Raw genomic sequence first — 17,109 nt, forward strand, 5'->3', positions numbered from 1 at the left:
CAAATGACTCATGATAGCTACTGATACTAAAATGATGTTAGTGGCAATGCAGAAGGAGAAATGTATGAAGTACCTATAGTTGAGTAATCAGTTAAGGTAATACAGTGAATAATGAGAACATAAATGACGCTGATGAAAAATTGAAGCGATAGTAATTTTGCTGAAGGTAATGAAATCATTATCATGGATAGTAGTAGAGGTGGTAGTAAGTAGCAGTGGCAGTATTAGTTGCAGTTTCAATAATGATAACAATGATAAAAATATTACAAAAAATAACAAAAGTATAACAAGAATAAAACAAATATGCAGTGAAGAGAAAACACAATCACAGATTATCATTCATATTTCTATATTCATTCATTTATTTTTCCATTTCCAATGAAACATGTTAATGCAATTTTATTTTTACAAAATTTTGCATTACAAAATATAATAAGTGAAATTTATGGATATACTATTAAATGATAAGGTTAAAAAACCCACACAAATAACATTCTCAAAATTTGAGAATGCTAGAGATAGGAAAATGCTAAAAAGAATGCTTGCAGGTTGCATTCCTCCCCACCCCCCCCCCCCTTATAGTAAAACAATTATGCTTACATCATTGATCTTCTATTTTTGTATGTGAAAACTGTAATTATACAAAATCGAACGATATGAACTAAGAATATACACCTAACTAGCCAGAGACAAATACCCAGATAAATCCCAACACTAAGTCACTGTTATGCAGAAAAGAATATAGGAAAGAAGAGAGGGAAAATAGAGAGAAGGAATTGAGAGAGAGAAGAAGAAAGAAATCAGACTTAAAGGCATGATTAACTATTTGCAGATGAAACAAAAACCCAGCATTAGTGCTTCAAAATAGTTGTTTTATATTAAAAATAGTTCAGTTATTATATTAGTTATAATAAAAATGTTTCCAGACTAAACCGTCTACAGTCACTGTTCATTGAGAAAAATACAGATATCTCCTTATATTTGAGGCTTTATGGCGGATACATTTTTTTTTTTTTTTGGTACAACAGACCTACACATATGCATTAAATGTCATATCTTGAAATTTTTAAAAATCACTGTTCCCAAAGGTAAACAGGACCTTTAACCACATAATAACACAACAAACTCCCCTAGATGGACCATCAAGATTGAATTCCCATTCTCTTACATTACAGTGACAATTTTCTAGTGACGCAAGAAAAATTAGATTCTTGTTTCTGTTGTGGCATAGTAATGGCACTTCAAACATGACTTTAGTTTCATTAATGCATTCATTTAATGAGTTCAGGGCCCTATACACAAAAGGGAGACCAAAGCATGTGATGCCCAGGAAAGGAAACTACTTTCAATATCTATGTTATTGTGTGGGTCTTATATGTTTTATTTGTTTTTTGTGCATGCAAGCGTGTTGTGTGTGAGTGTGTGTGTGTATGTATTATGTTTTGTAGTATGTTGGTTGTCTTTGATGCAATAAGGACACATGTCGTGTTTGTGTCAAACAGAAAATTTATAGCTGTTTCAGTTTCATACAACAGTCAATCAAAGTAAAGTTCTTTGTGTTGTTGTTGCCGTCATCCTTTGTCCGTTCTTAGTTGGTCTCTCCTGCAGCCAATAGTATGAACAGAATAAACTTTATGTCTCTGAGCCAGTCAGAGCTGTGGTTTTCTGTGGTTTGTATTGGCATGTGATATTCTCACGATGTAGCTTGAATTAACATTATGTTTGTATGTTCTGTCACAACCAAATAGAACTTTTATTTATAACTATCTCCCCTTCTATGATCAGTGGGGAAGTTGCAATGGCTTATAAAAACACTATCAGATGAAACATTGCAATCACAGATGGCCTGTGACTGTTTGCAGTTTGTATACTGCTTCTTTTTTTCCCCTTTTTCTTTGAATTCCTTTATTTGTTTGTTGTTGCATTTAGAATTCTTCCCAATTAATTCTGGCTGTTATAAATCTGTGCTTCCTCTTTAAAAGTTGTTCAAATTGTTCAAGTTGATTTATTTCATTTCCAACAGACAAAATAATTGGAAGTACAATGAAACATTCATATACACAGATGTCAGAAAATCAGTACCACAATGTGATGAACAGAAATAACATTGTAAAAAAGATCCAGGTAAATTATCAACAGAGATACAAAAAAAAAAATAACTGTTATGTCACTGTGGTAAATGCATAAACAATATTGCTGGAAATGGAGGGGACTGCTAAAAAGCAGAGCTTGTAGAATGCAGTCCCCTTATACAGAAAAAAAACATATAGTAGCAAAAACAACAACAATTTCCCTAAGCAGTAGTAAAAAAAAAAAAAAAAAGACAGAGTAATACACACATACATGCACACATACCAATGCACATTGACAAACACAAGGCGGCTCTCTTGTAAGGAAAGATTGATGAGAGGATAGAAGGATAGTGAGGAAGGTAGTAAGTCCGAGGTGGACAAGGGGGGGGGGGGGAGGGGGGAGGGGGAGAGGAGAGGGAAACGATGGGTCATAATCATGGCACTGGAGGCACAGAAGCTCGGGCTCAGTGATAAACAAAGAGTAGTGAGATTACCGAGCAACAACAGTTTTGAAAATCAAAAGTAAAAAAAAAAAGAATGAATCATTATGCTGCATTCGAAGTTTTTAAATAATTCTTTAACTTTAAAGAAAATGTATTAAAACTTAAAGCTTCTGTTATATTATTATCAAGAGAATTCCAGAATTTTGGTCCAGAAAAGGAGAATAAAGATTTTGCAAAAACAGTCCTAGTCAAAGGCAAATGATATTCATGGGATTGACGGGTTGGATATGCATGAATAGTTTCATTCTTTAAAAACATAGAATCAAACACAAGGGGGAGAGAATGGTTGGTGAGTTTATACATGAATTGTCCTAACTGCAAACGATAAAGGTCATACATTTTCAGAATATTTTTTTCGTGAAATAAATTATTAGTATGACTTCTCCACGATACGTGACAAATGATACGAATAGCTTTTTCCTGTAATAATAATATTCTTTCTGTGTAAGTAGAAAAAGTGTTTCCCCATGCGAGTATCCCATAGTTTAAGTAAGGTAGTATCAAAGTAGAATATAACATAAAAAGTACATTTTGGGGAAGATAAAATTTAACTTTGTTTATAATACCTATATTCCTTGAAATAACACGACATAAAATGTGCAGCTGCCGTCTTGAGCAGTGTATTCTTGGTTTGCATCCTGACTGAACAAGAGAGGGCAGTCTTTGTGTGTGCTGTCAGTCCAAATGCAGCAAGTGTATGCGCCTCAATCACATCTTTAACTCACTGCATGCTTGGCTCATAGGACGGCATCAGTGTAGAGGCAAACTCATACACACTGTGTTGCTGCAGTGATCACACTGGTTGAACAGACCTAGGGGTAACACTGGGGGATCATATTCAGTGGTAACAGAAGAGGATCCAACTCATTAATTACACACTGTGATCAAACTGTGTGAATCACTCACCATGATTCACACTTACCGTCCCTGATCAGTGATCAGTCTTATACGCAGTGAGATCAACAGCTCCACCTGCTGGGGGGAAGCTGAAATGGTGGGAAGGCAAGACAACGTCATTATCGCTGGCAACACGTAGCAACCAGGCTCAAATCGTCTCCTCCCCCCACCCTGCTGGTTGCTGTTCAGGTGCCAAGTGCTATTTGACTGACCAGAAACTAGGCAGCCCCGCTCTCTCTCTCAGCTCACTCACTCACTGCCAAGTCTGTCCAAAACTTGACGAACAGCTTGGCCACCTCCTTCCGCCCGATGAGTGAGTTCTGTGGTTGTGCTATAAGAAGCATCACCGGTACTCTGCAGGCTGCTCTTCTGGTAGAAATTTTTACCGTGATACCTTCTGGAAACCAGTCTTTTGCTTGAAAAGTGGAGGTCTCCATAGCTGAAAACCAGTGTATATCTTGCCTTGTCCAGAAATCTGCCATCACTCCAGGTTCAGCTCTTTCCCACGTTGAGAGGGGAAGAATCGATGCAAGTCTGTGGATTCTTCCCAACTGGTTCCTCCAGCTCTTCAGAGATGGTTTCCAGAACCTTGTCTGGCTCTGATGCTCCCTCCTACCCCCTGGCAGGGAGCATCGCTGCGATGGGGGAGCTCTCCTTCTCCTCGGCAGTCTGCGTTGAGATTTTTCTCGGATGCATGGTGGTTTTGTTGGTATGTAGGTCTCTGTCTTCCTCATCTCTGGATGAATTTGGAAATTATTCCATCCCATGCTTTAGAAGATACTTTTTGGGGCATAATTATAACTATCAGTAGTAGTGTGCTGCAGGGACTTTTATTCTCCTACCTGTGACATAAGTTACAGTTTTATTATAAGATTCATCTCATTGAAATGTAATTGCAGGATTGCTAGTTTTTACAGGTGTGCTTTATCCCCTTGATTTTATCCCCCCCCCCCTTGATCTTTTGTTTCTTTTTTATATTTCAAGGTGAACAAGGTGTCAGGATATGTTCAATTCAATTTCCATTTAATCTCAATTTATTTTCATATTTCTGAATGAAAATATACATCAAATATAACAAAGTACAAAAAATCCATATCTGGCTAGGATGCACAATAAATTATTGCAAACATAAAGAATGTGGTGGTCAATTTATGAAAATTTGGGTTTAGTGTAATTGATGCTAAAGAAATATGATGAAACCTACCTGAAAGCAAGCTTGTTAAAAGAGTGTAAAGATCGAGGTAACGAGCACATATACAACATAGTACCAAAATATAGAAAACATAAAGGAAAGACAAGAATACTTTGGGATATCGTGCTGATTCTTCTCAAATACAGATAAGGAAAATAAATAAATGTTGACCAGTCCGTGACTCAGGAGGTGTGTGCATTCATAGGGGTCTCAATTACGGACTGAAAAGGATATGCCTGTGTGCAGGCCATCCATTTTATGTTATGATCAAGTGATATACATAGCCAAAATTTGTAAGATGTTAAGTCTGGGTCTTTAGGTCCCTCTTGAAGCATCATGGTATACTTTTTGATTACTCTAAGCAGATATGAATGCTACTGAGGCTTATTTTGAATGCTAGGTGTTGATATATTCATCAGTTAACCTGTACATACTAAGTCTCAATATCTAGAATGTAGAATATGTCATATTCTGCTCATTCTGAAGCATTATTACTGCATTGAAAGTATTACTCCTGTGTGAGCTTTCCATCACCAGCTTATTACCAATGTTATATCCTGTCTACTCCAGTATTCAGTAAAGAAAAAAAAAGTGAAAGACTTTTGAAGAGTTTTCAACAATCTAGCAGACTCTCAACTTCAGAGTAAATTGAAAGACTCATATCACTCACTTTTTTCCTGGCTTTTAAATCAGTGATTCTTTACCTTTTTTAGCCAAAACTGAAGAACTTGCCTTGTTAGGGACCATTTGATGTAATGAATTCTGTAGCTGTTCATATCAGTTGACGCAGGTTGTGTTGGCTTGACAGTAAAAAAAAAAAATGAGGTAGTTCCAGGAAAGGTACGAATACTGAGTTGACATTATCTCGTCTTTTTCTTGCACAGTCAGTTTTACTTTGCTTACCTGCAAGTGAACACAAGAGGTTGTTGCTATTTCTTCAGTGTTTGTATTATTTTAAAGTAAACTGAGCTTGTATTAAGTATTATGTTTGAAGTGGTATGTTTGATGCAACTTCCTGTAACAACCACTCAAGTCATTAAGAGCAATTACAACCATCCTTCCTCCCTTACCCCATCCCCATTTTTGCAGCCCCCCCCCCCCCTGCCAGTGTAAGTTTTCATTATGTGTTTACTTCAACACTCTGATTTTACAACAATAACAACAAAACTATCACTTTCTGAGGTTTACCTGGTACTAATATTTCTTTGTTCACTCAACCCAAATTCAAAGTGATTTTTCATTGTGCCCAATTTTCTCCTAAGAGATTTATGTTTTAGTAGTGTAACTGTTTCTGACATGTACGGTTTATGAACAAAACTGTCACTATCCCTGATTTATCTGGTACTAATAGTTCTTGGTTGTTCACTCAACCCAAATTTAGAGTGATTTTTCGTTGTGCCTAATTTTCCCTTGAGCGATTTGTGTTTTTGTAGTCTGTTTCTGTCATGTATAGTTTCTATGATGAATTTCTCTCTCCCAGTTTCACTGTGGAAACACGCTAGCAGTTAACTGTTGCTTCTCAGGCTGTTTACAGCTGCTAGGAATTTCTCTGTTTTTAGATATTTTCCTTCTGATTTACAGTTCTGTTATGAGCAATCACCTTTTAAGAGAATAAAAATAGTCTGTTATCAAAACTTTCTGCCTTTTTCGGCTTTCATTTTCAGAAGCATTAAAAGTATTTGAGGACAATGTTTGGTTTTTAAATTAAACTCCTAAATGCTTCTCAGTAAGTGTTTGTAGTTTTGTTTTCATCCCTAAAGTGTGAATGCCACATTTGTAAACAATTATATTTGTATTCATATGTATTTATTTACTAGTTTTCTATCTTTTCAGCTTTCATTTTCAGAAGCATTAAATGTGTTTGAGGACAATGTTTGGCTTTTAGATTAATTACTAAATGCTTCTTGGTAAGTATTCGTAGTTTTGTTTTCAACTTTCCCCCTTAAAAAAAAAAAGAAGTAGTGAATATTACATTTGTAAACAGTGGTATTCATATGTATTCATTTCTGATTTCATGACATTTAAATGGCAAAGGAAAGAATATATGGTATTGTGCACCGAAACTTTCTCAAAGAAGGCTGTATGTGATGTATCTAGAAAATAGTTCTAAATCTGTATTGACATGTTCAATTCTGTCTTTATTTCATCCCACAGGCGAGCTCGTGGAGAAAAATTCGCAACATGGTGCATTGGTCTCCCTTTGTGCAGTCCTTCAAGAAGAAATACCCTTGGGTACAACTTGCAGGACACCAAGGTAAGGATTGTAATTCTCTTTTACTACCAATAGAAAATGAAAGTAAAGGAGAGATAGGGTGATGAGAAATATAGCTACACATAGGCCTTTTTGTTTATTTTATTTATTTTGTGTGTGTTCATTCATATTCATATATTTTTCTCATGGTGCGATTATTTATTCATTCGTTAATTAATTCACTTGTTCAATTCTTTATATATTTTGTTATAATTTATGAATTAATCCATTTAACTTTGTGCATCAGTTGACATTTATCATGCATCATGTGAAACCCACGTATTTAATGTAGTGTCTTTATTAAACTATCAACTTGGCAGTGTCACATAGTGTCCTGCAGCAGCTGGGTAGACCAGAGTTGTCTGAAAAACATGCCATCTTCCATGGAAGTAAAGATGTATGGGCAGGTGTCGACAGAAACTTGCCAACTTAAGATTAACAAAGCTTTGTCATGACTATTAAATCATCCCACCTTCAATCTTTTCTCAGAATTTGATTTTATTCATTTATGACCATTCATGCGTTGGTATTGCATCATAATCTATCTATGTAGTAAGCTATAGAATGAAATATTAAATACTAGATTGTTATATTCGATTCTGGTTTTTTTTTCTATCAAAGCTCATTCTTTCTTTCCCTCAATCTTCAAAATTCTTTATTCCTCTGTGTAATCTGTCTCAAATCTTTTCCTTGGCACTTAGGGATTTCTCTTGAGATGCTGCCTCCCAATCATAAATCCACTGTAATTGACTGTGTTGCCCTTCTGCTATCCCTCTGAATATTCTTTGTCGGCCACATTGCTTAAAGGGGTGTCCTTGTTCTATGGATTAAGATGTGAGTGAGTGTAATATGGCATTGATGATGAATTCAACATTATATGCTTTCAGAAGTATGGCGAACTATGAAGAAAGTGTATAGTGTGTGTCTGTGTGTCTGTGTATCTATGCGTAGGTATAGAGAAAAATTAGTATTTGTTACTCTCTTTATGTCGTGAACATCAATCCACCTCTTCCCTCTACCCACATATTTCCACAAGTTAATCCTGGAATGCTTGCTTAGATCACCACAGAGTTTGTTTGTTTTTTCCTCTTTTTTTCCTTGTCCCTAAGATACTGAGGCATATTACTTGTCACATTATACACTGCTTGGTCACTAATTCATTTGACCAATTTGATGTTGTTTATAAGTCTGGTTTAAAGCTGACACCACTTGGTGCAAAATCAAAAATAAGCCTAGCTATACCCGGTGAATAGGTTATCTCTTAAAGTCTCATTTGTCTGTATGAAAGTGGAAAGATTTTTATGTTCTGCAGCAAATGAACAAATCTTAGGAAAAGGAAAGAAGGCTTAGTTCACAAAGTATCTGTGATAGAAATTCAAGGCTCAAGCAACAAACAAACAAAAAACAGACAAACAAACAAAAACACACCATGCTGGTACATATACATTGAATAGAGTTTGATTAAAGAACATTGACACATAGTATTCTTATGCTGATATATTCAATATCTTTTATTCATTTGTTTATTTATTCATTTATTTATTCATTCATTCATTTATTTATTTTATTTATTTATCTATTTATCTATCTTTTCATCTATTTTAGGGGAGCAAATTTGATCTTCAGAATCTGATTTAGAAATATTTTAAGAGGCCCACTGACATTGACTGGTGAAATTTAACTGAAGGTTGTGAAATGAGGACTGTTTCCAAGAAATAAGATGGAAGCTATTCATCTGACGTATCTGATCTGATAAAAATGACTCAAAGTAATAGCGACATCAGTCCCTGATTAGTGAGTGACATTTCGTCATATGTCTATATCACTATCTACATATGTATGTGTTTATTTATGTATGTTTTATCTGTATTCTATCTATATGTTTTATCTGTATTATATCTATATGTTTATCTATCTTCATAATGTATTTATGAGAAAGAGAGATACATGTATATCTAAGACGTTGAGGTATGATGTCTGTATCTTCGTATCTCTTCTTAAATGTAAGGAGTGATTACTTGTAGACTCTAGAGACCTACGAAGCGAATATCTGTATTTGATTTTTTGAAATCATAAATCTTTAATTTATGACATCTCCTATTAGTGGCAGGTTTGTCATGATTACCTTTTTTGCTTTAATTCTACATAATAGTGTTCAAAGTAGAGGAGACACTAATGCCATTACATGCAATACAGAGAAACACCAAGATATGGTGTTCCCCCCCCCCCTCCCGCCCTGTCTTCATTACATAATGATCAAATATACTATGCATTGAGTGGCTCTGGTTGAAGTTATGGATTCCAAGATGGCAGGAATAATGGTGTTGTTTTTTTTTTTTTCTGAGGGGCATAGTCCCAAATAAAATGGTGCAATTTTTGTCACAATAGAATCAGTAGTTTCACTTATGGCTCCAAACAGTGTGATATGTTTCTTTGTAATTTTCTTTAAATGAATATTGAAAAAAAAAGTAGTAAAAGTACATATTGCTGTTCAGACAATCAGGGTACTGTAGTGGACATGATTTAGATATTTGTCTGTGAGGCCGATACAGATTCCACTTTACACACACATTGATTTAAAAAACATTGATGAATATCACATGTATGGCAATATTTCATCAGTGGTCATCCGAACCGTCGTATTATATACAACTTTCGTGTTAGAGTGATATTTTGAGACAATCACGTTTGAAGTTGACTTGTTTTTTCTACCATGATTTCATTCCAACTATTGTTGTAATACGTCAAACTTTAATTCATACTCTAATGTGTGATATTTTCCTCAAATTGTGTTGTTAGGAATTATGCAAGATATTAAGAACAAATTTCATCAAATTAGAAACTAAAAATTTCACAATATGTATAATGGAATGTCCACAATCGAAATGACTGAAAATTTCAAAATCAAAGATTTGACGGAAAATCGGGATATACGACAGTTCGGATGAACGCGGACGATTTGTAGTATTACCATGAATGTCATCATGTTTAAGAACACTTTCCTCCATTTGTACTCTTGTTTCCATCATCGTAGTATTGTTATGTTTGGTCGCATGATACTATGTAGACCAATCACTATTAAACAGGATTTCATTAATGAGGGATATGACGTGCATTGTGAACCAGAAACAGTGATAGAAAGACATAAAGAAAAGACAAACGAACATCTTTCTTGGTAATGATGCAATGCCAGTGGCAGGAGCAAATTAATTTCCATCACTTCACTTTCCATCTGTACTCATCTGTGAATTACTAAAAATATGACATGCGGGAATTTCTTGTACTTTTTAAAGACACCCTAGATCAAAGTGCGTCATGCAGCTTTCTTTGGCAGTTTAATTTTGCTCTGAGAAGTAGATCACGCTCTGATCACTCCCAGTCCCCAGCTCACATGCTGCTTTAGTTTCTTGCCATTCCTTGACATCATAAGTGACGTGGTGCACAGACTCACACACAAAAAAAGAAGAAGCAACAACAACTGCCACAGATGGATTGTCCACATCTGGGACCTCTGACGCACAGGATAAAACAACTTTAGTAACTGGCCCAGTTGGCCTGTGGAGAATTTGTGATTCTTCTTTTTTTTTGGGGGGGGGGTGGTGGGAAAAGGCAAGCCATTATTGGCTCAATAATTGGGGGAACCCTATGTGTATCAGAATTATAGAATTGGATTGTTTGGCTGTTCATATTTGATGTTTCTTTCTCCCTCCACTAAAAAAGTCCATTTGCATCTCAGCATACAATATCTATTAAGAACTGCTTTCCTTCTTAGAGTCACGAGTCACTGATTTTCTTTTTCATAATTGTATCACAGCTAAAAGGTAATACAGGAGGGGAAAAACATCCTAGATTAGTGGTAGTCCTCTTAGTTCTGAGTTGCGATGGATTGCTTTTTAAAAGTGTACAGTTTGAAAGCTAAGGCTTATTTTGCAGGTCCCTGTTTATGGCTCTTCTGCTCCAAATAAAGCAGTTTTTCTTGGATATGTTAGGAAAGTAGAATTAAAACAGAAATGCTGAACCTGATACTGTATAAGCTGTCATTTTCGCGAGGGTTTAATTTTCGCAAATTTTGCGAATCACAGTTGGATTGCAAATTTAACAACACGCAAAAATGTCTCTGTGCGCCCTGTTAATAGTGCATTAATGTAAGCGTCAGCATCAATTCGCGAAAACAACATCTCGCGAAAATGTCTATGGCCTTGTCATTCGCGAAAATATCTGTACGCAAAAATAACAGCGTATACAGTAGTTGCATCAAGTTAAGGGAAGACTGATATTTTGTTCAACTTGAGTACTGCTTCTAAATGTAAATCACATCATATGCATGCCACACTCATCAAAGTGAATCTGGGCATTGAAATTAGCTGTAACTTGAACTTGAATATATCTCATAGTAGGAAATCAGTGGATAGGAGCTGATGTACGAATACACAAACACACACGCACACTAAACAATTTATACAGACACAGAATACATTAGAAGGAAAGTTCTCATGCATGCACACACACACACACACACACACCCACACACCTTTACTTGTAAATACTTTTGCCTGTAAGGTCATCATCTTCCATGCTTTCCTTCTTCCTTTAAGTGGAACATTATACTTGAGATTAATCATTTGACCACCAAAGATTCTAAAAAGGACTATTGAAACCACCTGCCCTCACAGAGCTTGATGCATTCATGTCACCAACCTACTCACAAGTGGGCTAAGGATGTGCCTCTTAAATCATCCTTTTGCTTGACAGAGTTTTCTCAAATGTTTTTAAGTCTGTCCTGCTATAGGTTGTGATGTGAAGACTTGTGTTTTATTTTAATATAGTGTATAATCTGATTTTTTTTTTTTTCCTATATGGTAAAGGAGAAGTATCAAAGGGTATCCTCTGTGAAGTTCAGGCCCTCAGTTAATCTGTCCCCACTTGAGAAAGAGTGACATTTGGCCGCACGACTCACTCCCGGCTGCTCTTGCGGTATGAAAACAGCATTAATCCAAAGTTTCCTGTCTCTTCCTGTGTCCATGGCAACCAGATGCCTCAAGATACAGCCAATCTCCCACGACCACCTTTTCCTCATGCAATCGCTCTATTTTTGGGGTTAAGACCTTTCGCAACAACTTCTAGAGAAAAAAGAAAAAGAGAGGGAGAGAGATAGACAGGTTAGAGAAATGTGATACATGATCTAATCGTTTGTCCTTTTTTAAACAAAATGTCAAACTTTTGCTGGACTGCTGACTCTGAACATGAAAATAAAGAATAAGGACAATTTGCCCTTAAACAATTCCGCTTTATTTTTGTCACTCACATTTAAGCTGCGTCTTTGAGGCATTTGATTTTAGAGTCAAACCAACCAATCCCTGTGGTTGGCAATTTTTGACCTCGTTATCTGTATTCCTGAGGAAGTTTCTAAGACTTTCACAAGTGTGTGTGTGTGTATATATATAAATATTATATATATATATAGCAACTTGTTCACTATGCAGATTACTTTTTGACATTTTTAGGTGTGACGTGAGAAAAACAGCTACTTTTGTCATAATCTCAGCGTTTGGTTGTTGTTTCTTGTTAATCCTATGATGTAAGATACATCTACAGTCGATCACTACTGATGTAACATTTTCTTCAGTTACTCAAGATACAGTGATTAATTCTGATGATTAAAAACATCCTTAAATTTGTGAGCACATTAACAATCTCTTCTTCTTCTTTTTTTCTTCTTTTTTTGCCCGAAGCTACATCAAAATGTAGTCGGCACTTGTTCACATTTGCCTCCAGAGAACCGTTTTCAGGTTCTAAAGATTTGTCTATTCTGTGTATGCATACAAATGCGCATTTCACAAAGTAATCTATTCCGTCTGCGACAGTATAAGTAATGTTTCACATGGCATGGAATGTGATGAACAAACTGATCTTAGTGGAGAAGTTGCTCACTCCACTCAGTCTTTCTTAACATTGTTTAACATAACTTTGTAATATGTGCAACGAAAACATTGATCATCTGTCTTTTGAAAGGAACCTCAGTTACATACTGTAAAACCAGAAATAGTTGAGGCATGTGGCCTTTTTATGAATCGCTACTGACATTCAATGCCTTGTGTAGACAAACACTTTCGCCTGCATTTTAGTTTCACGAATCTTAGCTCCTCTTAAAATTTACAAAAATTTCATGCTTGTAAAATATGTGGTTTTATAGTAATTTGTGAAATCTTCATTTATTCAGCAAAATAGCAAGCAGCATCAGTGTTGCAAAGGCAAAATATAAGCTTTAATCTCATCCCTATATTTGCTATGGATTTATTTCCCCATGGTATTCCTTCGTAATACTGAAGAACATTCCAGTCATTTCAGCCGTTTTTCATGACCTTTTAGCTATTATTGAGGTATCTTCTCCATGCAAGTCTTCAATTCAATCTTCGGTGAATACACATTTATTTGAATCATTTACCAGTGATGATTTGTAAATTAGAAATAACTGCCTTTGTGTGTAAACCATGCAGGCATTGACTTAATATATCTCGCCGATTTATGAGCTTTCCCTGCTTTTGTGCAAGGCAGACTCTGTCCTCAGAGTCAATATCAAAAGATCAAAGTAAAGACGGTTACTTATAGATGTGTACATTGTATGCTCACTGGTATGTAGTAACAATCCGGAACTGGAGAATAACAAATACCAAAAGTATGATTATATAGGCAGTGTAATGCATGCTATGTAGAGTGGTCAAGTTCTCCAAAGAAATAGAACCCTGGAAAATACTGAACACTTCTTCATGCGAAACAGTGAAACTGTATGAAATCAAATAATTTCCCTGGTTCAAAAACCAAACTCTTAGTGATGCAAGGACTATAAGGCTCGCTGTATATGACAAATATTTCATGAGGTTTTTATTTTTGCGAATTTCATGAGTCAGTTGCTATTCGCGAATTTAAAGACACACAAAAATACTGACTTTGAGCCCGATATGAATGTGACATGCACATATACATTTCTCCGTTCGTTACTATGCTCCACAATTTAACCACTCGCGAAATAATCAGGAAGTCCCTATTCTCAAAAATTTAGACTCGCTAAATATATGGCGTATACAGTAACTTCATAGTGTCGTTCATTCAGAAATTGGGCAAGTGAGTTGACCAGGAGTCGCCTATCACTTTGAGGAAGGAGAGGCCCCAAAGGAGAGCTGAACACCATCAGATATAAGTACCACATAAAGTGAAGGGTTGATAGGGCTGTGTGTATATCAGTCACTATGGCAAGGAAGTGCTGTCCCCTCTTACATCTGTTTTATTTATACATTTATTACTTCTTTAAATAGGAAAAGTGATTATATCCCTGTAGCCAAATTTTTAGACTTCCGTACACATTTCAGTGTCTCTCGTTTTGATTCCCCCTTGGAGGGGAAACATCACCATAACCTGCTTTGGCAAACCATCATGCCTCCACATCTTTGTCTTCTTTTGCTCCCACATGAGTCATGTGATCATCTCTTCTCACCTACCCACCCCCCCCCCCATCCCATCATCCATCAGTCATCCAAATGTCCGTTTCGTTTTCATTCTTCTACGGAATCAACATTTTTCCTAGGCAATGCACTTTTGGAATATATGTCCCAAATAATGATGACTCAATAAAACCTGGCAGGTATACAAATTAAACCATTTTCTTTTCTTTCTTTTTCGTTTTTAATTTGAAGTCTATTTTGGTCTCCTACAAGGAACAGTGAGAGCAATGAGTATTTATGGCACTGTTTTCTTTGCAGGAGTGAAATGACCTTAAGATATATTGAAAAAGACATGAACAGAAGACAGAAATTCCTGTTTCTATATATTTGTACAGAGACAAAAATATGTGAAAAATATTTCATTAAACCCTACAGGAAGTTCTATTATTGGGTGACTAATTGCCCTTCATCAATATAAAATACTCACTAATTACTGAGTGTTTTGAGTAGCAGCCATGATTTTTTATCATAACCAGTATGTATGACCCATAATTATTTATCATGGCTACTATTAAAACACTGAATAATTGGTGTTTATTTACGTTGATGAAGTGCGATGTGTCAATCAGTTGCAATAGACCAACTTTGCAAAGACCTTTAATTGAAGTCCCATTATTGTCGGATAATGATCGAGGGGTCCTCCCTCAAAATAGCAAAATGCGTCCCTTTTTCATGTGCAGAAGGATGTGTTGTGTCCTGTGAAGTACTTGTATTTACAATCATTATCTATAGAGGAGATTTTTTTATGAAGATATTTTTTCATACAGCACAAAAAAAAATGTTTTGGTGTGTTCTGCAAAAGGGTGGTAATTTCAATTTTGCACAAGAAACTGGGAAAAATCAGGGTTTGGTTTCGGGTGTAAAGGTAATTATATTCAAAGCTTTTTCATGTGTCTGGGCAAGATTATCTAGGAATTGAACAAGGGTAATTAATGCATTAATAAACAGTTACAAAGAGGTGTGTTTATAACATCCAATTCAACCTTTTTTTGGCTTGATATTTAAAGATAATGCCCTTTTGTAAATAAAATATGCATTAAGATAAAAATATAGAAAAAAGTGTGCTTTGGTTTCTTTCCCACGACGCTATACGTGAAAAGACATTGCAGTAAACTTACCTGATATGTAAAAGCAATCGCTGCATTCACACACTCCCCAAAGTATTATTATTATTTCCAATTTGTATGATAAGTTTGCCCTGTGCCTTGTGTGTGTGTGTGTGTGTGTGTGTATGTATGTGTGTGTGAGCAGGTTCACCGTACATGGGTTTGGGTGGGGGGGGGGGGGGGAAGGTTGCCTTGTTCCCTTCTGTTTGATGTGTTTGCCTTTTCTTTATCCCTTTTTTTTTAAATACAAAATTCTTTCTTTTTCATTCATAATATTGACAGTGTGGAGTTTATGTTGTCATAATGAAATTTATATTATTTTGCCATTAACTAATTTGTATATAATTTTAATATGAAATAAAAGAAAAAGAAAAGATTGAAAAAAAACCAAAGGTAGGTGTGTGTGTAAAGAACACACACACACACAACAACTCCTGTGTGTGAATGCGGTTGTTGTGATAGCCCGCTGATAAGGACACACCTCCTCTGTCCTTGATATGCCAAGTGTAATACATGTCTGGTCCCTACATTTTGTAAGCAAAGATTAGTGGCCTCACATTCATTAAAGGACAAGTTCACCTTCATAGACATGTGGATTGTATGAATGCAGGAATATTAATAGAACACATCAGCAAAAGTTTGAGGAAAATCGGACAATCCGTTTAAGAGTTATGAATTTTTAAAGTTTCTGCTCGGTCACTGCTGGATGAGAAGACTACTACAGTTTGTGATGTCACATGTGTACACCGATATATAAAAGAAAATATAAAGAAAATTCAACATTTTTTCATTATTCTTGCATAATAAAAGAACACTTGACTTCCCTCTTTCAGAAGGCAAGGGGGAATAATATCACCCTTAATATACATTAGTGACGAGTTGAGGAAATGTGCACTTTTTTCAAAAAGTAGAATTTTGTGAAATTCTCTTTATATTTTCCTTATAGTATTGTACGCATGTGACATCATATACTGTAGTAGTCTTCTCATCCAGCAAGTGACTGTGCAGATACTTCAAAAATTCATAACTTTTGAACGGATTGTCTGATTTCTCCCAAACTTGCACTGACGTGTTCTACTAATATTGCTACATTCACTCAATTCACATGTTTATGAAGGTGAACTTGTCCTTTAACATCACATTCCTAGGAACACAAAGAAAAAAAAGAGTGTGGCAAAAGAAATGGACCCCTGTCAAAAAAAAAAAAAAAAAAAGGTATAATTTTTGCATATATATGCTCCTAAATCAGATAAAAATGCCCGTCATCACAGGTCACTAAACTCAGAATAAGCAATGTCACGTTCTGTTTCACGTGACAAAAACCCAAACTGCACAGGCTTGACAATATGCAAACAAACAAACAAACAAATAAACAAATACTGTCTCCTGGCTCTCTGGCTAGCTAGCTTGAGAGAGATTTGTTTGACAAATGATGTGCAACTTTAAGAGTTTTTTCTTTCTTTCTTTCTCTCCCCCCCCCCCCCCATCTTCACCCCTTTCTTTCCAACAAAAACGTTCTTGCATGTGTTGGTGATATGCTTTGTTATGTAATACACACAAACTCTTTTTAGAAAGTTGATTAGAGTTTT

General features: G+C 35.7%; 1 protein-coding gene across 1 annotated transcript in view; it reads left to right on the top strand.

Moving 5' to 3' along the window:
* The window catches only part of LOC140230096 (uncharacterized), a 128,292-nt gene that overhangs the window by 94,802 nt on the left and 16,381 nt on the right, over positions 1-17,109 (top strand). The window contains exon 3 of the mRNA XM_072310304.1: positions 6,819-6,918. Within this exon, the coding sequence (XP_072166405.1) occupies positions 6,819-6,918 (100 nt within the window). The remainder of the gene's footprint in view (positions 1-6,818; positions 6,919-17,109) is intronic.

Source organism: Diadema setosum, chromosome 1, assembly GCF_964275005.1.
Source record: "Diadema setosum chromosome 1, eeDiaSeto1, whole genome shotgun sequence".
NCBI classification, from domain to species: Eukaryota; Metazoa; Echinodermata; class Echinoidea; order Diadematoida; family Diadematidae; genus Diadema; species Diadema setosum.